At 53.9% G+C, this 22,889-nt stretch overlaps 2 protein-coding genes across 7 annotated transcripts in view; both read left to right on the forward strand.

Moving 5' to 3' along the window:
- LOC131761497 (collagen alpha-1(I) chain-like) overlaps nt 1–21,195 on the forward strand; it is a 41,144-nt gene extending 19,949 nt beyond the window's left edge. Inside the window, exons 12-18 of the mRNA XM_067040141.1 lie at nt 10,294–10,419; nt 11,043–11,418; nt 11,923–12,137; nt 15,918–16,067; nt 16,282–16,464; nt 20,387–20,534; nt 20,588–21,195. Of these exons, the coding sequence (XP_066896242.1) occupies nt 10,294–10,419; nt 11,043–11,418; nt 11,923–12,137; nt 15,918–16,067; nt 16,282–16,464; nt 20,387–20,534; nt 20,588–21,195 (1,806 nt within the window). The remainder of the gene's footprint in view (nt 1–10,293; nt 10,420–11,042; nt 11,419–11,922; nt 12,138–15,917; nt 16,068–16,281; nt 16,465–20,386; nt 20,535–20,587) is intronic.
- Nucleotides 1–22,889, forward strand: part of NACC2 (NACC family member 2) — a 74,990-nt gene that overhangs the window by 19,113 nt on the left and 32,988 nt on the right. For 2 of the 6 annotated variants that reach the window (XM_059070891.2, XM_067040321.1), the window contains 2 exons: nt 21,886–22,314; nt 22,660–22,834. In XM_059070891.2, the coding sequence (XP_058926874.1) occupies nt 21,949–22,314; nt 22,660–22,834 (541 nt within the window). In that variant the 5' untranslated portion in view covers nt 21,886–21,948. Of the gene's footprint in view, nt 1–16,628; nt 20,535–21,885; nt 22,835–22,889 lie in introns of those variants that run through there. The other 4 variants (XM_059070888.2, XM_067040319.1, XM_067040320.1 and 1 more) reach the window with 3 other exon arrangements.

Below are 22,889 nucleotides of genomic sequence, written 5' to 3' on the forward strand. Positions count from 1 at the left end.
TATTAAGAAAGGTAATACTGAGAGGCGCAGTGGACCCTTTGCAGGAACCCCCTGGGGCTGCCCTTTCGTAGCCCCCCACCTCCTCTCTCCCTCCCCTTTTACCTCTGACGGTCGTTAACTGCCCGGGGTCTCTGTGTCTGTAAGCGGTCCTTCTCCCCTAGCTTGCTGTTTTTCGTTTCAGCCATTCTGATAGGTCTGTCGTGCGTCTCTTTGTAGTAATTTGCATTTCCTAGATGGCTAAAGGTGGTGGACATCTTTCATGTGCTAATTTGTCATCTGTGTGTCCTCTTTCATGAGAAGTTTCCATGACTTTAGCCAATTTTCTCTTTTTTTTCAGCACATGTGTATGTATATCGTTTATTTTAAAAGCTGGGTTCTGAGCATACACCCAGTTTTGTAGTTTGGTGTCTTCACTTAACATACTGCAAATATTTTTCATGTTATCAATATTCTCCTGTGATTTTTCTTTAATTGAAGTATAGTTGATTTATGATGTGTTAGTTTCTGGTGTACAGCAAAGTGATATATATATATATATATATATATATAATTTTCCATTATGGCTTATTACAAGATACTATAATACTCTTTTTCGTATTCTTTCCCATTATGGTTTATTACAAGATACTGAATATAGTTCCCTGTGCTATATAGTAGAATCTTGTTGATTATCTATTTTATATATAGTAGTTTGTATCCGCTAATCCCGAACTCCTAACTTATCCCTCCCTACCCACTTTCTCGTTTGGTAACCATAAATTTGTTTTCTCTGTCTGTGAGTCTGTTTCTGTTTTGTAAATAAGTTTATTTGTATCACAATTTAGATTCCACATATAAGTGATATCATAGGGTATTTGTCTTTGTCTGACTTACTTCACTTAGTGTGATAATTTCTAGGTCCATCCATGTTGCTGCAAATGAAGAATTATTTCATTCTTTTTTTGGCTGAGTAATATTCCATTGTGTGTATATGTACCACATCTTCTTTATCCATTCATCTGTCGATGGACATTTAGGTTGCTTCCATGTCTTGGCTATTGTAAATAGTGCTGCTATGAACACTGGGGTGCATGTGTCTTTTCGAATTATAGGTTTGTCTGGGTATATGCCCAGGAGTGGGATTGCTGGATCATATGGCAACTCTATTTTTAGTTTTTTGAGAAACTTCCCTACTGTTTTCCACAGTGGTTGCACCAATTTACATTCCCACCAACAGTGGAGGAGGTTCCCTTCTCTCCACAGCTTCTCCAGCATTTGTTATTTGTAGACTTTTTAATGATGGCCATTCTGACCAGTGTGAGGTGGTACCTCATGGTACTTTTGATTTGCATTTCTCTCATAATTAGTGATGTTGAGCCTCTTTTCATGTGCCTATTGGCCATCTGTATATCTTCTTTGGAGAAATGTCTATGTAGGTCTTCTGCCTACTTTTTGATTGTTTTTTGTTTGTTTTTTTGTTACTGAGTTATATGAGCTGTTTGTGTATTTTGGAAATTAATCCCCTGTAGGTAGCATTGTTTGCACATATTTTCTCCCATTCTGTAGGTCATCTTTTCATTTTTTTTTAATGGTTTCCTTTGCTGTGCAAAAGCTTATAGATTTGATTAGGTCCTATTTGCTTATTTTTCCTTTTTTGGGGAGACTGACCTAAGAAAATATTGCTATGATTTATGTCAGAGAATGTTTTGCCTATGTACTCTTTCAGGAGTTTTATGGTATCATGTCTTATATTTAAGTCTTTAAGACATTTTGAGTTTTGTGTGTATGGTGTGAGGGAGTGTTCTAATTTCATTGATTTACATGCAGCTGTCCAGCTTTTCCAGTGCCACTTGCTGAAGAGACTGTCTTTTCTCTAATGTATATTCTTGCTTCCTTTGTTGAAGATTAATTGACTGTAGGTGTATGGGTTTATTTTTGAGCCCTCTATCCTGTTCCATTGATCCATGTGTCTGTTTTTTGTGCCAACACCTTACTGTAGCTTTGTAGTATTGTCTGCAGTCTGGGAGGGTTATGCCTCCAGCTTTGTTCTTTTTCTTAAGGATTGCTTTGGCAATTCTGGGTCTTTTTTGGTTCCATATAAACTTTAGGATTATTTGTTCTAGTTCTGTGAAAAATGTTATGTCATGGGTAATCTGTTAGGGATTGCATTGAAACTGTATATTGCTTTGGGTAGTAAGGCCATTTTAACAATATTAATTCTTCCAGTCCAAGAGCATGGGATATCTTTCCATTTATTTGAATCATCTTTGGTTTCCTTTGTCAGTGTTTTATAGTTCTCAGCTTGTAAGTCTTTCAGGTTTATTCTTTTTTTTTTTTTTTTAGGTTTATTCTTAAGTATATTATTTTTTTTAAGGGGATTTTCAAAGGGATTTTTTTTTTTAACTTTCCCCATTCTGATACTTCATTTTTACTGTAAAGAAATGCAACAGATTTTTGTATGTTAATCTTGTATCCTGCTACCTTGCTGAATTTGTTTATCAGTTCTAGCAGTTTTTATGTGGAGTCTTTAGGGTTAGCTATATATAGTATCATGTAATCTGCATACAATTTTACCTCTTTCCTTCCAATTTGGATGCCTTTCATTTCTTTTTCTTGTCTGATTGCTGTGGCTTGGACTTCCAATACTATGTTGAATAGAATTGGTGAGAGTGGGCATCCTTGTGTTGTTCCAGATTCTGGTTTTTGTTTGTTTGTTTGTTTTGTTTTTTTAACATTATTGCATTGGGGGGGTTCCAAGCAGAGGTTTTAAATTTGGATAAAGTAGTCAAGTTTATCAGTTTTTCCTTACGGAAGAATTCTTTGCATAGTCCTAGATCCCCAAAGTATTCTCCTATACTTTGTTCTAGTTTAAAGTTATACATTTAGGTTCTGATCCATTCTGGGTTAATTCTTGTATCAGCGTGAGGTTTAGCGTGAGGATCACTTTTTTTGCCTCTGGACGTGCCGTTGCTCCACCACCACTTGCTGAAAAGGCAGTCCTCCACTGATTGCTCTGCATCTTTGTAAAACATCAGTTAGGCATATTTTTGGGTCTGTTTTAGGGTTATCTATTCTGTTCATTAGCTTGTCTGTCTATCCCCATACAATCTTTTTTCTTTTTTTAAAATTACCATTTCTTATTTATTTATTTATTTATGGCTGTGTTGGGTCTTCGTTGCTGTGCACAGGCTTTCTCTAGTTGCGGCAAGTGGGGGCTACTCTTTGTTGCGGTGCACGGGCTTCTCATTGCGGTGGCTTCTCTTGTTGCGGAGCACGGGCTCTAGGCATGTGGGCTTCAGTAGTTGTGGCTCGCAGGCTCTAGAGCATAGGTTCAGTAGTTGTGGCACATGGGCTTAGCTGCTCCACGGCACGTGGGATCTTCCCGGACCAGTGCTTGAACCCGTGTCCCCTGCATTGGCAGGCAGACACTTAACCACTGCGCCACCAGGGAAGTCCCCCCCTACAGTCTTGATAACTGTAACTATATAGTAAGTCTTGAAATCAGGTAGACTCATTCCTCCCATGTAATTCTTTTCCAAAATGGTCTTAATCATTCTAGTTTTGTTGCCCTTCTGTATAAATTTTAGAATAATCTTGTCTGTGGTTACAAAAAAATCTTGCTGGAATTTTGAAGGGAATTGTGTTAAATCTGTATATCAATCTGGGGAGAACTGACATGTTTACTGTGTTGAGTCTTTCAATCCATGAACATGGTATGTCTCTCCATTTAGTTAGACCTAGATTTCTTTCAATAGTAATTTGTAGTTTTCAGCATGTAAGTCCTGTATGTGTTTTGTTAGATTTACATGTAGGTATATTTTTGTGAGTGATTGTAGATGGTATTGTATTCTTAATTTTAGTAATTGCTAGTACATAGAAATACAGTTTATCTTATATCCTGTGATGTTGTCTACGAAGACAACCCTGTCATCTGCAAATGGGGACAGCTTTATTTCTTCCTTCCAATCTCTGTGTGTTTTCTTGCCTCATTACACTGTGTTGAGTACGAGTGGTGAGCAGACATCCTTTCTGTGATCCCCATCTTGAGGAGAAAGCGTTAACTGTAAGATTTTTGTAGATGCTCTATATCAAGTTGAGGAAATTCTCTGAGAGTTTTTTATCATGGATGGATGTTGAATATTGTCAAATCCTTCTTATGCATTGAATGATATTTTCATGTGGTTTCACTGATTTGCAGATATTGTACCAGCTTGCATCCCTGGAATAAATCCCACTTGGTCATGGTGTATAATTCCTTTTAAATGTTGTTAAAATCTGTTTGTTAATACTTTGTTGAGGATTTTTGCATCTATATCATGAAGGACCCTGGTCTGTAGTTTTCTTTCTTTGTATCATCTTTGGTTTTGGTATTGGGATAAATCATAAAATGAATTGGAAAGTGTTCCTTTCTCTTCTGTTTTCTGGAAAAGATTGTATATATGTGGTGCTAATTCTCCTTTAAATGTTTGGTAGCGTTCTCCAGGGAAACCATCTGTGCTTAGAGATTTCTTTTTTGAGAATTTTGAAATTAAAAATTCAATTTTTAAAATAGTTATAAGACTATTTGAATGCTCTGTTCATTGTGGTAGTCCCCCCCCCCACTTAGGAATTAGTTCATTTAATTTAGATTGTCAAGTTTATGTGTTAAAGTTGTCCCTATTATTGCCTTATTATTCTTTTGACATCGGCAGGGTCTGTAGTGATACCCCCAATACCTTTCTGATATTGGTAATTAATTTGTCTTTTTTCTCTTTTTTCTTTGTCAGTCTTGCTAGAGGCTTGTCAATTTGATTGCTCTCAGAGAACCAGCTCTTCATTTCATTGATTTTCCCCTCTATTGATTTTCTGTTCTCAGTCTTACTGATTTCTGCTCTTATTATTTTTCTTCCTTCAGCTCGTTTTGGGTTTATTTTGTTCTTTTTCTGGGTTCTTGAGATGAGAACTTAGGTTATTGATCTGAAACTTTTCCTTCTTTCTAGTACATGTACTTAGTGCTGTAAATTCTCCTCACAGCTCTTAAGTGGTGTCCCACAAGTTTTGATATATTGTATTTTCATTTTCTTTTAATCCGATTTCCTTGAGACTTCCTCTCTGACACATGGATGAGCTAGAGGAATGTTGCTTGTTTCCAAGTGTTTGGAGATTTCCCTGTTACTGTTCTGTTATTGATTCCAGTTTGATCCCACTGTGGTTGGAGAACACATTCTGTATGATTTCAGTTCTTTTAAATTTCTTGAAGTTTGTTTCCTGGCCCAGGATCTTGGTGTAAGTTTCATAGGCACTCGAAAAGAATGTGTATTCTGCTATTTTGTGGTGGATGGTTCTGTAAATGTCGATTGGATCCTGTTAGTTGATGTTTAGTTCTCTGTATCTTTGTTGATTAACTTTCTAGTTCTTTCAGTTGTTCAAGAGAGAGTTTTAAAGTCCCCAACTCTCTTTTCTCTTTCTACTTGTTTGTGCTTAATATATTTTGGTGTTCTGTTGTCTGGTACATACGTAAGATTGCTATGTCTTCTTGGTGATTGACCCCTTGACCATTGTGAAATGTCCCTCTCTGTCTCTGATAATTTTCTTTGCTGTGAAATCTGCTTTATTTGATATTAATATAGCAACCCTTGTTTTAAGTTTGCATGATTTATCTTTTTCTATCCTTTTTTATTTTTTAATTTTTTAAAGTTTTATTAAATATAATTGATTTAAATCAAGTTAGTTTCAGGTGTACAGCAAAGTGTATAGTTTCAGGTGTACAGCAAAGTGATTCAGCCATATATATATGTGTATATATATATATATATTTTTAACTTGCCTTTATCATCATGTTTGAAGTGAGTTTCTTGTTGACAGCATATAATTGAGTCTTAAAAAAAAAATCTATTCTGCCAATCTCTGTCTTTTAATTGGTCCATTGAGGCCATTTACTTTTAATGGAATTATTGATATGTCAGGGCTTAAATCTGCCATTTTATTTTTTGATTCTGTTTTTTCTTCTTGATTGTTTCTCTGTTTCTTTTTCCTTGCCTTCCTGTGGGTCACTTGAACATTTTAAAAAATTTTATTTTGATGTATCTGTATTTTTTTGTATTTTTTAAAAGAAGGGTACAAGTGCTCCTTTTTAAAAAAAATTTATTTATTTTATTTATTTTTGGCTGCATTGGGTCTTCGTTGCAGCACGCGGGCATTCTCTAGTTGCGGCGAGCAGGGGCTACTCTTCTTTGTGGTGTGCAGGCTTCTCATTGCTGTGGCTTCTCTTGCTGCGGAGCATGGGCTCTAGATGTGCAGGCTTCAGTAGTTGTGTCTTGTGGGCTGTAGACCGCGGGCTCAGTAGTTGTGGCACATGGGTGGTTTAGTTCCTCTGTGGCATGTGGGATCTTCCCAGACCAGGGCTTGAACCTGTGTCCCCTGCATTGGCAAGCAGATTCTTAACCACTGTGCCACCAGGGAAGCCCTGGGTCTGTGTTTTTTGTTTTATTATTATTATTATTAAACATCTTTATTGGAGTATAATTGCTTTACAGTGGTGTGTTAGTTTCTGCTTTATAACAAAGTGAATCAACTCTACACATACATGTATCCCCATATCTCCTTTCTCTTGCGTCTCCTTTCCACCCTCCCTATCCCACCCCTCTAGATGGTCACAAAGCACGAGTGTGTTTTTTAAAAGTAACAGCTCTATTGAGATATAAATCCATACCATACAGTGTACAAGTCAGTAGTTTTTAGTCTATTCAGAGTTGTGTAACCATCACCACAATCCGTTTTAGAACATTTTCATCACTGACAGAAACCCCTGTCTTTCATCAGTCACTCTCATTTCCTCCATCCCTCCCTAACTTCACTAGTCCTAGTTTTAGGCAATCACTGGTCTACTTTATGTTTCCATAAACTGTTCTAGACATTCCATATAAATCGAATCATAGAACATGTAGCCTTTTGTGTCTGGCTTTTCTCACTTAGCATCATATTTTTGAGGTTCACCCATGTTGTAGCATGACAGTACTTCATTCTTTTTCAGGGCTAAACAATATTTCATTATATGGATAGACCACATTTTGTTTATCCATTCTTCCATTGATGGACATTTGGGTTGTTTCCACTTTTTGGCTGTTATAAGTAATGGTGCTGTGAGCATTCAGACACAAGTTTCTGCGTGAGTATATGTATTCACTTCTCCTGGGTAGATACCTAGGAGTGGAATTGCCGGGTCATGTAGTAAAACTCTGTGTAACCATTTGAAGAGTTGGCAGACTGTTTTCCAAAAACGGCTACACCATTTTACAATCCCACCAGAACTTCACCTGCATTTTTAATGTGTTTTTTATTATAGCCATTCTAGTGAGTGTAAAATGCTGTTTCATTGTGGTGTGTTTTTTTTTGTTTTGTTTTGTTTTGTGGTACACGGGCCTCTCACTGTTGTGGCCTCTCCCGTTGCGGAGCACAGGCTCTGGATGCGCAGGCTCAGCGGTCATGGCTCACAGGCCCAGCCGCTCCGCGGCACGCGGGATCTTCCTGGACCGGGGCACGAACCCGCGTCCCCTGCATTGGCAGGCGGACTCTCAACCACTGTGCCACCAGGGAAGCCCCACTGTGGTTTTAATTTGCATTTTCCTAATGGCTAACGATGTTCAGTATCTTTTCATATGCATATTGGATGTTTATGTATTTTCTTTGGAGAAATGTCTCTTACCTATTTTATTTTATTTTATTTTACTTTATTTTATTTTATTTATTTATTTTTTGAGATACGCGGGCCTCTCACTGTTGGGGCCTCTCCCGTTGAGGAGCACAGCCTCCGGACGCGCAGGCTCAGCGGCCATGGCTCACGGGCCCAGCCGCTCCGCGGCATGTGGGATCTTCCAGGACCGGGGCACGAACCTGCGTCCCCTGCATTGGCAGGCGGACTCTCAACCACTGTGCCACCAGGGAAGCCCTCTTACCTATTTTAAAATTGGGTTATTTGTCTTACTGTTGAGTTGTCAGTTTTTTTTACATATTCTACATACAAGTCTCTGTTCAGAAATATGATTTACAGATATTCCTTCCCATTTTTTGTTTTTTCACTTTCTTTGTGGTATTCTTTTTTTTTTTTTTTTTTTTTCTGTGGTACGTGGGCCTCTCACCACTGTGGCCTCTCCCGTTGCGGAGCACAGGCTTGGGACGCGCAGGCTCAGTGGCCATGGCTCACGGGCCCAACCGCTCCGCAGCACGCGGGATCCTCCCGGACCGGGGCACGAACCCGTGTCCCCTGCATCGGCAGGCGGGCTCTCAACCACTGCGCCACCAGGGAAGCCCTGTGGTATTCTTTGAACCACAAAAGTGTTTAATTTTTGTGAATTCTAATTTATCTTTTTTTTTCTTCTTGTGCTTTTAGTGTTTAAGAATCTACTGCCTAGTCTAAGGTCACAAAGATTTAGTGTTTTACAGTTTTAGCTCTTAACATTAAGGTCTTTGATTCACCTTAAGTTCTGTGTATGGTGTGAGGTAAGGGTCCAACTTCATTCTTTAACATGTGAATATCCAGTTGTCCCAGCACCATAAGTTGAAACACAGTTTTTCCCCCACTGGATGGTCTTGGCACCCTTGTTGGCCATAGACACATGGATTTATTTCTAGACTCTCAATTCTGTTCCATTGATCTATATGTCTATCCTCATACCAATACCACACTCTCTTAACTACTGTAACTTTGTAGTAAGTTTTGAAATTGGGAGGCACTAGTGTTCTAACTTTGTTCTTCCTTTTCAGTATTGTTTTGGCTATTCTGGGTCCCTTGCATTTCCATATGAATTTTAGAACTGTCTTGTCAAGTTCTACGAAGAGAAGATGTCAGCGGGGATTTTGATTAGGTTTGCATTTGCTCTGTATATCAATTTGGGGAGTATTCCCATCTTAGCAATATTAGATCTAATCCATGAACATGGATGCCTTTCTATTTATTTAGATCTTTAGTTTCTTCCAACAGAGTTTTGTAGTTTTCAAAGTATAAGTTTTACACTGCTTTTGTTAAATTCATTCTTAGGTGTTGTATGCTTTTTGTTGTCACTATAAATGGAATTTCTTACTGAATTTCATTTTCAGATTGTTCATTGTAAGTGTATAGAAATACATTTGATTTTTGTCTGTTGATCTTACATCCTGCAACCTTGCTGAACTTGTTTCTTAGTTCTAATAGTCTTTTGGTTGGTTCCTTAGAACTTTCTTTGTGCAAGATCATGTCATCTGTGAATAGAGATAGTTTTTCTTTTTCTTTTCCAACTATATGTCTTTTATTTTATTGTCTTGCCTAATTTCCCTCCCTCAAATGTAGGACTTGTACAGTGTTGAGCTCCTTGCCTTATCCTTGAGGTTAGTGGGACAGCATCCCGTCTTTCACCATGGGCTCTGATGTTACTTGTGGGTTTTCCACACATGTCCTTTATCAGAGTGAGGAAGTTCCCCCCATTCCTAGCTGGTTGAGTATTTTTTAGGCGCTGAGTGTTTTTAATGTGTTATTTACGTGCTGTGCGTTTTTAGATGACTGATGTTAGAATTGTCTGACAGAGGTATTTTTTGTCTTGTTTTGTTTGTTTTTGCATTGTTGTTGTTTTGTGTTGTTTATCTGACAGAGGTTTTAAAGCGGCACTGCAGTATTCCAGTGTTACATAGTCACAATTAACTTTGATATCAGCTTGTCAGAATTGTTCAATATAGTTGACTTTATAATTTTATAGTTTCCATGATCTTGAGCATCATGTAAAAGAGATGCTAGCTACTCTGGTTGAAACAGTATATGGAGTTTAGGAAATTCAGATTAACTCTTTTCCTCATGAGAAAACACATCTAGATCTTGAAAATAAAATATGCGCTGTATTTACAAATCAGGGAAGAGACATTGTGTTGTCTTTTTAACCCATTATCAAAGCAGTCTGATTTGCCCAGGTTTCCCCTTGATTGCAGGAATTTGGGGTATTACATGGAAGTGCTTTTTGGTCTAGTGGTTTCTCTGAAAAGGATCCCCTCCCCTTTACATGCTAGCTCATTTAAAATATTAGAAGTTACGTTTATGTTCTGGGAATTCTGAAAATATTAGCTTATAAAACCTCTCGTCTATTAGCCCGCGAGGATGCAGCTCTTAAGCATCTGTAATTCATGGATACTCTTTAGAGGGTGGAAAAAATTCCACCCTCAATGGGAAGGTAGGGCTTCCCTCGAGTCTAGACACAGGGAACCCTCCGCTTCAGCCATGGGTCAGAAATAAACATGGAAAATGCCTCTTCTCCCTGTCTCTGAGAGATGTTTTCCTTTGCAGGGGACATGAGCTATTTCCTTGACTGACAGATAGACAAACAGGTGACCGGTGGGGACAGACAGGACCCCGTCATCCTCCCTACGGAGTCTCCCCACTCGCTGCCGCCCCCTCGGGGTGCCCGGGACGGCGTGGCTGAGACCAGCCTAGTGGTCCCGGTAACTGCTCGCCCCTGGTCCTCACTGCAGAAAAGGGCGTGGCCCACACCACGCGTTAGGATACAGGTGGGTGGACTGACAGACTTTGCCACCAACCAGCTCGGACTGCTGCTGCAGACGAGTCCACCTGGGTGCCCGTCAGGTATAGTTGTTTAAAGGTTGTGAACAGGACCCTCGTACAGATATAGAGAGCGCGCATGTCAGGGCTGTGTCGACGTTGATGTGCGGGAGCCGGCAGGGTGGGCCCCCCGGGGAGGGGCAGGGATGTCCTGGACCTGCCAGGCCCAACCCTAAACTGGCTGGTGTCCTGCAGGGCAGAACCCATAACCTTTGGGGGTGTCTCTTCCATGGAGAGATACCTCTGCATCCTTCCTGGACCAAAAGATGAATGCGTGTGCACGTCACTGGACAGAGGCTGGCGGGGCACTAACGGGAGAGTGTGGTCCTCGTCCCCGGATAATCCCCTGGGCAGCCCCTGCGATGGCGAAGGGTCGAGCAGTCCATATTCTGCTTAATTTCCAAGTTTCTGATAACCCGTGACCCGTCGCCCACCCACCCGGAACTGACGTGTGCGTGTCCCGTGAGCTCGCCCCCCACCCGGCTGCCTGCCCGTCACGGGGCAGGTAGAGCCTCTCCATCCGGCCTTGCCCGACCTGGTGGCGTCGGGGCCGGGGGCCCGGGTGGTCTTGCTGGAGCAGGTGCTGCAGGGGCTCCGCCCTCCCTTCTACCGCCAGCCTCTCCTGCAGGCTGGGCTCCCAGGTGACGCCTCCACGGCCAGGTCCCCGCGAGGATCCGCCTCGTGCTGTGTAGAGCTGGGGAAGCATCTGAGTGAGGCGACAGGGCCCTCGCTGTGGTCCCAGTGGCTGGGCGGGACCCGTGACCCACTTCAGTGTGCCTGGCGTGTCGGGAGCACCGCCCACCCCACCAGGCAGCAGGAGACCGCCCAGCGTCTGGCGGGATACGAGGGTGTGGCTGACGGCTTCCCCCACCTCCCGGGCGGTCAGGGGAGCAGGCCTGGGGCAGAGCTGACCCACCTGGCATTGCTTCCTCTGCCCGAGCCCCCGAGGGGGGGTCTGTTATCCCCACCCAGTGACGGCTCAGGATGAAACGTGTGACCTCCGGCCGAGGGATCAGGGACATATCTCTCTCTCTCTCTCTCTCTTTCTCTCTCTCTCTCTCTCTCTCTCTCTCTCTCTCTGTCTCACACACACACACGCACACACACGCACACACACACACGCACCGCCCCATCCTGGGCTCCCCTTCCACCTGTGCACAACCCCCGACACCCACAGTTTCTCAGGGCGCCCGGTGTGCCTGGGGCTGGTGGGCTTCAGGATGCAGAGGGGGAGGTTCTGGTGAAGGGGCGGCTGGATAGCGGATGCCTGGATACCTGGCAGGTGGAACAAGCAGGGGAGGGCTGGGGAGGACATGCCCGGGGCTCCTGAGGGTCTGCAGGGGCTCGGTGCCCACCCAGACGCGTCTTTGATGCTTTTTACCCAGGAGCGATCTGGCTGTTTGTCCTCTGTCCTGATCGCATCTTTGAGGCCTTGAGCCTACAGGACGGCCCTCGACCTTGGAGGCCAGGAGGCCTGGGCCTGACCCTGGGGGGGACCGCGTGTGAGGCCTTTCAACTTCTCACCTCAGCCAACCAGCTTGTCCTGGGGGGCCTGGCCCCTCCCGGGGTGCCCACGGAGGCCCCCGCACCCCGTTCCCGGGCAAACCCAGTTGTCTGGTCCCCTCCCTGGGCCTTGGTTTCTGGAGATCTGGGTCTCCATAGCCCCCACCTCCTGGCTTGTCTTGGGAACCACGTGAAACTTGGGGGCGGGGGGGGCGGAGGCGGGAGAGCTGTGGCCGAGGCCAGGTGCTGGGAGGGAGGCCCCCGGTCCCCCGGTCCCCGCCTGGCGCCCCCCCAGCCTGTCCCACAGAGGAGCTGCCTCCACGGGATGGGGAGAGGGGGCTCCTGCCCACAGCCGGGACCCACCTCTAGGAAAGCACGCCGCCACCCAACATGCTATCAGTAGCTGCCGATGATCTGCATTCCGCGGCTGTAAAGTCGGGTGTCTGTATTTATGGTCTTTATTTTTCGTATCGGTAACTGCCTCTTATGGCCCTGCTGTCGGCCTCGACCTGCGCGCTGGACTTTGCTCCTCACCCAGGACGTGTCCGCGTCGCGGGGGTGCTTCGGGGCGATCTGGTTTTGTGGTTGAGATTCTCACGCTGCAGCACGAGGACAATTATGTGTAGCTTTTATTTGGCCCCCAGGATTCTTTCTGCATTATCCGTATTTCCTTTAATTTGTGGGATTTCTAGTAAATGGGCTTAAAAATAGGTCTGGGCGTGATGCCAGGCAGATGCGGGCAGCAGGCATCTCTGCGTCTCTCTCTAAAAGCAGAGCGGGGTAACCCCCGTGTCACTCGGGCCTGTGTCTCCTGCGGGTCCCTCTGGGGGCCCCGCCTCTGCACCCCAGGACAGGCAGAGGTGCACCAGCCCAGGGGCCCCGACTCCAGGCTGCGTCTGGGGGGGCCTGGGCCAGGGCTGGGCAGGGTGGGTGCTGAGCGGTAGTGCTTGGGGCTGCCCGGGAACACGGGGGCCGGGGGTGCTGGGGTCTGTCTGAAGGGACGGAGACAGACGTGTGCTCTGATGCAGGCCGGGTCCCCTGTTGTTGGCTCTGCACCTCCTGGGCTCCCTGGGCAGCAGCTTTGCCCCCAGATGCCCCCACTGCCCCAGCTGCTCCTCAGCTCCCAGGGACCCTGAGATCTGGTGTCAGTGCCGCCCACCAGGGCCCCGGATGCCCCTCTGGTGCCCCCCCGTGAGGGTTGGTGCTGTGTTGGGCTCTGAGTTGCCCGGAGCCTTCAGTTCTGTAGCCCCTCCGCTGTGTCTCCCCGCAGACAGGGGGACTGGGCCCCGAGGGCAGAGCCGAGGCCCACGCGGGCCTCTCCTGCCCGTGCAGGGCTGGAGCCCCCTCGGGGGTCAGGGGGCCCGCTGTCACGTCCAGTCCTGTCCCCACGCCCTTCAGTGGCTTGGCGCTCCGGCTGCGCCCCCTGCCTGCCAAATTGCACCCCCAGAGTGGGGCACTGCCTGGCGCTGGGGGCACATCTGCTCTGCTTCTCCCCTGCGGTGGACTCAGATCCCTCTGGGAGCCGGTTAAATGTGGATGCAGGGGAGCCCAGGAACTGGGCCCCTGGGTGGGATGGGTGGCTGAGTGTCCCCCAGTGCGGAGGGTAAGGGGGCACGGTGGTGGGAGCCCCTCGGGAGAAGGCAGGGCAGGCTGGCTGGCCCCAGGGGAGGAGCGGCGGGGTCCCTGAGGTGCCCCCCCTGCCCCACACTTGTCTCTTTCTTTAGGGCCTCGGGGGTGCGGCTGGCTAGGGAGTGGCCTGGGACACCGTCACCCAGCTGCAGGCCGGGGGTCGGGTGGGGGGGGGCCCTGGGCCAGCGCCCGCCAGCAGCCACCTTGGCGGGAGCGTGGAGGTGGGACCTGGTGCTCCGTGACCCCGTCTCAGCCTGTTTGCCCCCCCCTCAACCCAGCAGCTGATTTAGTATTTCTGTGTCGGTCTGATTTACATTAGATTTTTAAGCATAATTAGAAATGCAGGGGAGCTTTGTGTCTTACCTCGACTATTTATGGCATGATATGCAGATGAGGAGAGCTATGAATATTAAAGATGGGAGTGTGTGCAGAGGCGCTGTCGTTAATGAGTTGGGTGACCGGCCGGGCCTGGCACGCACCCCGTCCACCTGCCGCCTTCAGGACCCCCGTGAGCGCTCGGAGGGGACAGCAAGGTGCTGTAAGGCCGAGGGGGGCGAGTCCGGCTCCAGGGGCCCAGCTGCCCAGCGCGGGCAGCCCCTGCTCTCAGTGCCGGCCCCCGGGTGCCCCCAGCCTGGGTGCAGGGGGCAGACCCAGCTTCAGCCTACGAGGGAGGAGTAGGGTGCCTCTAAAGGCACGGATCTGGCTTTTTAAGTTACTAAACGGTGCCCCTCGGGCACGCTCTTCAAGCTTACGGTATTTAAATTACAAATACGGGTGAGAGAGATTGTCGGGCTCTGTTCAACACACTGCTTCATTCTTCCCAGGCTTCTGGAACCATTTGATGGCTAGTCCCTGGCCTTGGTGGGTGCAGGGTGGGCGGGTGGGCTCCTAGGGGCCACTGCCGTCCCTCTGGGCCGGCCGCAGCTGTTTCTTTAGGTTCACGCCCTGTCTGTTTGGCTCCCGACCCCCTCTCCGCACGAAACACCTGAGCGGAGGGCCAGGGGCTGGCGTGTTGGTGGCGGGCAGTCATGCCTGGTGGGCGGAGGCGTGTTGGAAGGAGCCCCAGCTGCATCGTCCCCCCGCACGTGGGAAGAGCTGGGCCACCCCGACCCCTAGGCTGGACCCTCTTCAGAGCCCACCGCGTGGGCCGCGTGCTGCGTGACGCCGGGCCTGCTGTCCCGTGTGGGAGGGCGTCCACCCAGCCCCCGCCCAGCCCCCGCCCAGCCCCCGCGGTCCTGCAGCCAGTGGGGCTGATGGGGCCTGGCTGCGGGTGCCGCACCCAGTGCCCTGGGCCCTCGGGGGGCTGGGGGGGCTGTCTGGGGGGCTGGCAGGGAACTCAGGTGTGTGCTCCATCTGTCTGAGGACCAGCCCTGCATCTGTGGCTCTCTTCTTGGGGCGGCAGGGGACAGACTGATAAGCACATTTTTGAATTTGCAGATTCTGGCAGACTGCCCTTCTCTGGTTGGGAAAAAAACAAAAAACAAAAAACAAAAAAACCCGCTTCTAGGCAAACATTTGTTAGTGCAGTTAAAACCGGCTCTCATTCCTGATGCCGGTCCAGGCTGTGGTCTGGGTGGAGGCTGCCCAGGTGCCCGGCTGAACACAGGGGCCTCTTGCTGGGGCTCAGTGAACCAGTTGGGGTGGGGGATGGGGGGCGGGGGCGGGGCGCTGGGGCGGGGCGGGGGCGTGGGGGCGGGTGTATTGGAGGTGTGGCCACAGCCCTGACCCGCGTGGCCCCTGAGGTTTCCCAAGGCCTGTGCACTCCCTGCCCTGAGCACAGGGGACTCCAGGACAGCCAGGCGCAGAGGCCGAGGTGGAATTCTCACCTCTGCAGCAGAGTCCTGGAGGCCCCGGGGCAAGTCCAGGCCTCAGCGTCCCTCAGTCCAGCAGGGTCAGTCCCCACCCTCCTGATGACCTCGGTTGCCCGGGATCATGGGTGTCGAAAGCAGTCAGCTGGGGAGGGTGGTGACTGGGTGCAGCCCAGGCCAGAGGCCTGGGCAGGAAGCTCATCCTCTGGGTACCTCAGCCTCTTCTGTATCCACCTGGAGGGGGTGGGGCTGGGAGGCGAGCACACAAGTCAGGACCGTGGGGAGGGGCTCCAAGCAGCTGAGACCCTACCCTGGAGCCCCGGTTCCCTGCCCGGGGCCTTGCATTAGCAGCCTGGCCCCCTGACAGCCCAGCCCTGCTTTGTGGTGTATTAAAAGCTTAATGCAAACCTGAGGCTCAAGCAGGCCGGTGCCTCGCCCAGCTTTCAGGGGGCCTGGCACGCCTGAGCCGGGCAGCCTTGCTTCAAACAGCCGCCCGGACCTCCGAAGGGTCAACCCCCAGGCCGCTTCCCCCTTCCCCCTCGGAGGAGCAGAGCTCGCAGCCAAGCCAGAGCATCGGTGGGGGACTGCAGGTGGGGGTGCCAGAGAGCCTGGTAACTGGAGCCTGCGCCGTAATTGTAATCGGAAAGCAAGGCCGCCGCTCTGACGGCTGCTGTCCAGAGCGACACCCCGCCTCGCCCATGCTCTCTTGACGGTCTCCGCGGGGCAGCCTGGGCGGTATTCCTGACGCCCCGACGCGCCCACGTGTGTTCATGCTGACTCAGTAACCTGCCCCGCTCCCTGCAGGACGCGGCCCTGGGGGATGTGGCCGCTGGGGCCTGGCCCCCAAACTCCGGAGTGCCCTGCCTTTTAGGAGGTGGCCTTGCTGCCAGGCCCGCTTCTGCCGAGGTCCTGAGATGGCAGGGCTTGGCGGCCGGGCAGTGGGGCTGCCACGGGGATGGGCCCCCGGCTGGGTGCGAGGTGCTGGGGGTGAGAGGGGCTCCTTTTTCTGCTGCCAGAATGTTCACACCTGCCCCCTCCTTCCCCTGCGGTGGCTGTGTTTAATGGCCGTGCGTTCGCCAAGGTCCGGTCCGCTTATTAGATTGGTAAAATTAAATCCTGCAAAATAATTTAATTTAATTTAGTTTGTCTCGCCTCCTTTTTCCTCGCTGCTCGCGCTCCTGCAGAAATCAAGCGCTGCGTTCCTGCGCGGCGCCGTGCCTCTGCCGCAGCGGGCCCTTTAGGGTCTGGGGTGGGTGGGGGAGGCTGGGCTCTGATGCCCCCTGGCCTCCGTGTGCACGCGTGTCTGCAGCTCTCGGGGCTCACGGCCCCACGTCCTTCTCTCGGCCACCTGTGGGGGCGTGGCCCGCCGGGGGCTGGGAGGCGTTCTGGTGGACAGCCCGTAATGCCAGCCGTTCCCAAGGGAGGGTCCACAGAGAAGAGACCCCCCACACACACTTGTTCCTGGGGAGGTCTAGAGTCTGTGTGGAAAGGGCCTCCCCTGAGGCTGGCACAGCTGCAGGGGCCGGACTCTGGCTTTGTTATGTCCCAAGGTGGGTTCCGTTCTGAAGGGCGTTATGAGGGGGAGGGTTCCGTGGTGCAGTGGCTTCGAGGATGGCCAGGATGAACAAAGAGAGGACCTCGGATGTGCCTCCCGGCTCTTCAGGACTTTCCGTGAGTGCACGGCACAGGAGTCTTGCTGCGGAGGGAAGCAGAAGAGGTGGTGCTGCTTGGGTAGCAGGGGGCGGGGAAACAGAGGCACCGGAGGGGAAGGAGGTCGTGTAGGGCTGGCCAGGGAGGCCAGCTCAGGCCCCGGGCCCCCCTCTCCTCTCCGGCCGCTGCCCATGGATCGGCCCTCGGCACGTCCTGCTTTCACAGTCCTGGGTGTGTAAGCCAAGCCTTTATTTTATTCTTTTCTCCTAAAGTTCAGCTTTGTTCTCGCTCCGGCCGAGGCTTCTAAGAAAGCAACCTGAAACCAGCTCGTGCTGGGCTGTCCTGGGCTGGGCCGTGGGGCGGCGGCCTCACCCGCACAGGTGGCTTGAGGACACGGCAACAACACGGCTGGTTGTCCCCAGCCCCGGGGCCAGACGGCCCCGTCACCTTCCAGGGGGAGGATGGTCCCCGCTCTGGGTGAACGGTCTGGCCGCAGCCCGGGGGGGCGGGCGCGTGAAGCACGGACGGGGCCTAGCCGTGTGCCGGTCTCTCTCTAGCCGAGCGCTTTCCGAATAACATCGTCTGCCTCGATATTGTGGTCACCATGGGAGGGTGAACGTGACCCCCCTCCCAGGCGGGCATCCCAGACGTGGAGTCCTCTGCTGGAGGCCGTAGGACCTGCGTTTGAGGTGGCTGGCGCCGGGCCTGGCATGTGGGGTGGTACCCGGCGGAACCCAGGAGCCGCTCTTGGAAGGGTCGGCTCCGCACACCTCGCTGTTCCCTGCCCTCAGTTCAGAACCTGGCCGCTCCCTGCCCAGCCCTGGGCAGTTTGGACCCTCTGGGGGCCAGTGCACGCTGCACCTCTGCAGCTTCCGCCCACCCCAGCCGGGCTTGGGCACACCCTCCCCTCTCACGGCACGAGAGCCCCCATCTGGCTCAGGAGGCCCCACCTCACTCTCCGGGAGGCTCCCAGCGGTGGGTGAAGGGGCCCCGTAGCGGCCCTCCCCACCGTGCTGTGTGTCCCTGGGCCGCACAGCCCCTCTCCTGCGGCCCCCTCCCTGGCTGTGCCCAGCATTGGGTGAAACGCCCATCAGGCATCGGACAGACTTTGCCAGCCTCAGCAAGCCCCCGTGTGGCACCTGGGGGACTTCCCTGCGGAGCTGGCAGTGAAGCAGGGGCCTGATGGCGGCAGCTCTCCTCCACCCAGGGAGGGCCTGGGTGCAGCACAGGGGAGGGGAGAGCTCGTGTAGGGCAGTGGAAGGCTGGGTGTCCTGCACCCAGGCCAGGGTTGGCCCCTGCCCTTCCCTACCCATCACGGGTCCTACTGTCCTTGGGCCTCTGAGTGTCCCTCTGGCTCCCTCCCCACTGGCTCCATGTGCGCCCAGTCTGCCCCCCTCTGTGGCTGGGCAGGCACATGGGGCTGTGCCCGCTCCCCCCCTCCCCCCGGGGCCCCAGTCCCTCATCTTGGGGCCAGTGGGGCTGAGGGGGGGGCGTGCAGACCCAGGCGTCCACGTGGACCCAGGAGTGTGGAGCGTAAGGGCCCTCGGTCTGTCACCTGGTGGCCGAGGCCAAGCCAGGATGTGAAACCTGGCTGGTGCCGAGATGGTGGCTGCCCCACATAGGCCTCGAGCAGGAGGAAGCCCGGCCAAGCCCCGCTCTCTCTCCCCACACAGCCCCCGGGGCCCCAGAGCACCGAGCGTGGACCATTTCTGTTAACACTCCACGTGCGGGCCTGTGTTGCCATCACCTCTCGAGTTGTCAGCAGCCCCGTGCAGGAGGCACCAAACCGCCTCGGCTGGCCGCAGCTCACTGGGCGGCTTCCCTACACCTGGACTTCTTCCCTCTCTCCATTCAGCAGCTTTTTATCTGGTCTCGGAAGCTGAGCCCACGGTGTGTGAATGGGGAGGCGCCAGATGGCTCTTTCTTTCTCTCCGGATGCCTCGGAAGGGACGGTGGGAGGGGTGCTGCCTGTAGCCCCCCCTCCCCGCCTTGCCACAGCATCACCTGATGGTGGCGATGCTGGGTGCTGCAGGAGACAGACCTTCCTTGGCCATCTCCACTCTCAACCCTGCCCCTTCTTGCAGACTGCCACAGTTGGTGGCAAGCAGGGAAACTGAGGCTGGGCAGGCCAGGGGTTTGCCCCAGGGCCCACGCCGTCCAGCAGGTGCGGGCTTGAGCCTAGAACAAGGTGCCATCCTCTGCCACAAAACGGGCAGTGCGCACAGCACGGCCGCCCCTGCCCAGGAAAGGCTCAGTAGACGGTGGACACTGTGGACCCCGCACTGCTGGCCCGGCCACACGGGTAACCTGGGGGCAGTGCGTTTGCTGCCACCTCTCCGGGGCAGGTCCATCGGGGCCTAGGGCGGGTCCTTCGGGGGCTCCTGGTTGCTGGCCGCCACGGGCCTGGTCCCCGGTTGTAATCACAAAGTTGTACTTCTTTAAGAGAGCTGCCCCGGCTGGGGAATTGGGGGACAGGGTGATTACCTGGGGTTTTGGGGCCGGACTAGGTGGGCCTGCTGCTCTGGGACCCCAAGAAGGGGGGCAGGCGGGCGCCGGGGGAAGGGGGGCCGGGTCTCTTCCTCCCTGGCCCCTTGCTCTCACCTCTTTCTGCCTCATTTTCTCACCTCCCTTCCTTTCCTCCCCTGCTCGCCCAGCTTCTGCCCTGTCTGCCCCGACCCCCTGGCCTCCCTGCCCCCTTCGCCGGCCCCCATCCGGCACCCCCACCGCCTGCACTGCAGGAGTTAGGCCGCTCTGCCAGCCCTGCAGACTGTTTGGCATAGTTTAAATGCTTTGACACTCGGGCTGTACTGGATGGCAGGGTGGCAGTTACTGGGTAATTCATATGCAAAACTGCACTATAAATTTCCAGGCTGTCTCAGTTGCCGTGGCACCACGAAGCGTCTCTCCACGTACAGTACAGTATTTCTGCCATCTTTGTTTGCATTGCAGTGAGTCATCAAAAGTCTGTCTTGTACCAACACCCGGAGCCGTGCATTCCTCTGGCACCAACACTCCACTGTTTTTAAAGCCGGGGCTGGGAGCTGGCATTTACTTCGGCTCCCAAATCAAAGGCGGCTATTCATTCCCGAGAGCTGCCTGAATGTCCGTCTGCATCCGGCCTCTTCATTTAGATGCTGTGCGCTGCCCCGGAGAGCCGGGCTGGGTGCAGCTGAGCCGCGGCCCAGCCCAGCCGAGACTCTCTGTCCCCCTCCTCCTCCCCCTCCTCCCCCTCCTCCTCCTCCTCCTCCTCCCCCCGCAGCTCCTCTCGCCCTCCCCACCCCAAGGGCTCCCGCTCCGTTTGCTGCATTCCCGGAGCAGCTGGCGGCTGCGGGCGGCCGGCGTGCGGGCGAGCCTGCCCCTGCCAGGCTGCGCGGGCAGTGCCGGGGCCACGGCGGCAGCGGCCAAAGGTAGGTCTCCCCTGCCGCCGGTGCCACCGGCCAGGCCGGCAACTTCTCCGCAGCGGGGGCACTGCGGGCCCTCCCCCCGAGCGGCCGCCCACCTGCTCAACTCCTGTCGGCGGCCGGGCCGGCGCTCCGCCCTCCTTCCGCGGCCGCCCGGCGCCTCTGTGGCCGCCTGCACTTTCCTCCCGCGGGACCGAGCGGCCCTTTGTACGGGCGCCGGCTGCGCGGAGTTGGGCCGGCGCCTCCTCCGGCCCGTCCGTCCCGGCCCCGCTTCTCTGAGTCGGACACCGGATCCGCAGCCCGGGAGCCCCGTCCCCAGACCCCGCGGGCCGGCAGCCTCCCCACAGCGGCCGGTCCCTTGCTCGGCCCTCCCCTGTCTCCCCACGACCCCTTTAGTCACCTGGGCTGGGAGCGAGCGGGCAGGGATCGGCCGGCGTCGGGAGTGGGGGGCCGGGAGGGCGCGCAGGTGGGGCTGCGACGGGCTCCCGGCTCCTGGACCGGCAGCCGGGTCCCCGAGGCAGCTCGGGCTGGGCGAGCGGGCGCGGCTCGGAGCCCCTCTGGCCCGAGGTCTCCTTTGCCTGGAGGGCGAGCAGAGGTGGCGGAGAGGCTGAGTTCTCCCAGCTTCAGCTCACTTCCCCGGGCAACCACTCCTGCCCGCCTCTCCTGAGGGCCGAAGGGGCGGCTGACGGCGGGGCGGAATGCCCCCCCTGGCGGGCCCTCCGCACGGCTGCTCTAGGGAAAAGGGGAAAAGCAAACCGAAAGCAAAGCCTCCGAGAAACCGCCCGCCACGAGACCCCCGCCACACACACCGCGGTGCCCTGCCCCTCGCTCTGGGTTCGGCCCCCCCCAGGGGACAGGCGGCAAGGGGCTCCTTTGCTGCTAACTTTTTCCCGGGAGAAGAGTTGTGCGGATGCGGGCCTGCCGCCCTCGCCCCTCCGGTGCTGGGGGTGGACCGCCCGGTCCCGTCCTCCAGTCTGTCCGCCGCCTGCGGGCCTGTTCTCGTCTTCTGCCAGGACGGGGTGTCTCCCGGCCCCGAGGGCTTACGTGCTCTGCTGGGTGGCCGCTGGGAGCGTCCCAGGGGGGCGTGGGGGGGACACCCCCACCCCAGCTGGAAACCCAGCTGGGGCTTCTAGCATCCCGGGCGGCACTGACGGCCCTGCCAGGGTCCCCGCCGTCGGCCGGGTCTGCAGCGAGACCTGGTCTGGCTCGTTGCGGCTGGAGGGTCCGGGGGTGCCCCGGAGGGGGGCCCGGGCACTGGGGCAGAGCGGGGTGGTGCGGGGCTCGGCCCTGCCGGCGGGCCGCCGGACGTCCAGGAGCCCGAGCCTGACCGTGGCGCCCCGCGCCCTCTCTCCCGCAGATGTGCCCCGCTCGGCCGCTCCCGCACTGAGAGTCTGAGGCCCCCCCGCCGCCCCCGCCCGCCATGTCGCAGATGCTGCACATCGAGATCCCCAACTTCGGGAACACCGTGCTCGGCTGCCTCAACGAGCAGCGTCTGCTGGGCCTCTACTGCGATGTGTCCATTGTGGTCAAGGGCCAGGCCTTCAAGGCCCATCGGGCCGTCCTGGCCGCCAGCAGCCTCTACTTCCGCGACCTGTTCAGCGGCAACAGCAAGAGCGCCTTTGAGCTGCCGGGCACGGTGCCGCCCGCCTGCTTCCAGCAGATCCTGTCCTTCTGCTACACGGGCAGGCTGACCATGGCGGCCAGCGAGCAGCTCGTGGTCATGTACACGGCCGGCTTCCTACAGATCCAGCACATCGTGGAGCGCGGCACGGACCTCATGTTCAAGGTGAGCTCACCCCACTGCGACTCGCAGACCGCTATGATCGAGGACGCCAGCTCCGAGCCCCAGAGCCCCTGCAACCAGCTGCAGCCGGTCACCGCCGCGCCCCCCTACGTCGTGTCCCCCTCCGTGCCCATCCCGCTGCTAACCCGCGTCAAGCACGAAGCCATGGAGCTGCCGCTGGCCGCGGGCCCAGGCCTGGCCCCCAAGCGCCCGCTGGAGACGGGGGCCCGGGACGGCGCGACGGTGGCGACGGGCCCCGCGGTGGCGGCAGGCATGGCCCCTCTCAAGCTGCCCCGGGTCTCCTACTACGGGGTGCCCAGCCTGGCCACCCTCATCCCCAGCATCCAGCAGGCGCAGTACTCCCAGGGGGAGCGGACCAGCCCGGGGGCCAGCAGCCTGCCCGCCACCGACAGCCCCACCTCCTACCACAATGAGGAGGACGAGGAGGACGACGAGGCCTACGACACCATGGTGGAGGAGCAGTACGGCCAGATGTACATCAAGGCCACGGGCAGCTACGCAGGTAACGCGGGGCGCCGGCCTGTCCCCACGCCACCGCCGCGGCCGCCCGCCTGCGG

The sequence above is a fragment of the Kogia breviceps genome, chromosome 8 (genome assembly GCF_026419965.1).
Source record: "Kogia breviceps isolate mKogBre1 chromosome 8, mKogBre1 haplotype 1, whole genome shotgun sequence".
In the NCBI taxonomy this organism is placed as follows: domain Eukaryota; kingdom Metazoa; phylum Chordata; class Mammalia; order Artiodactyla; family Physeteridae; genus Kogia; species Kogia breviceps.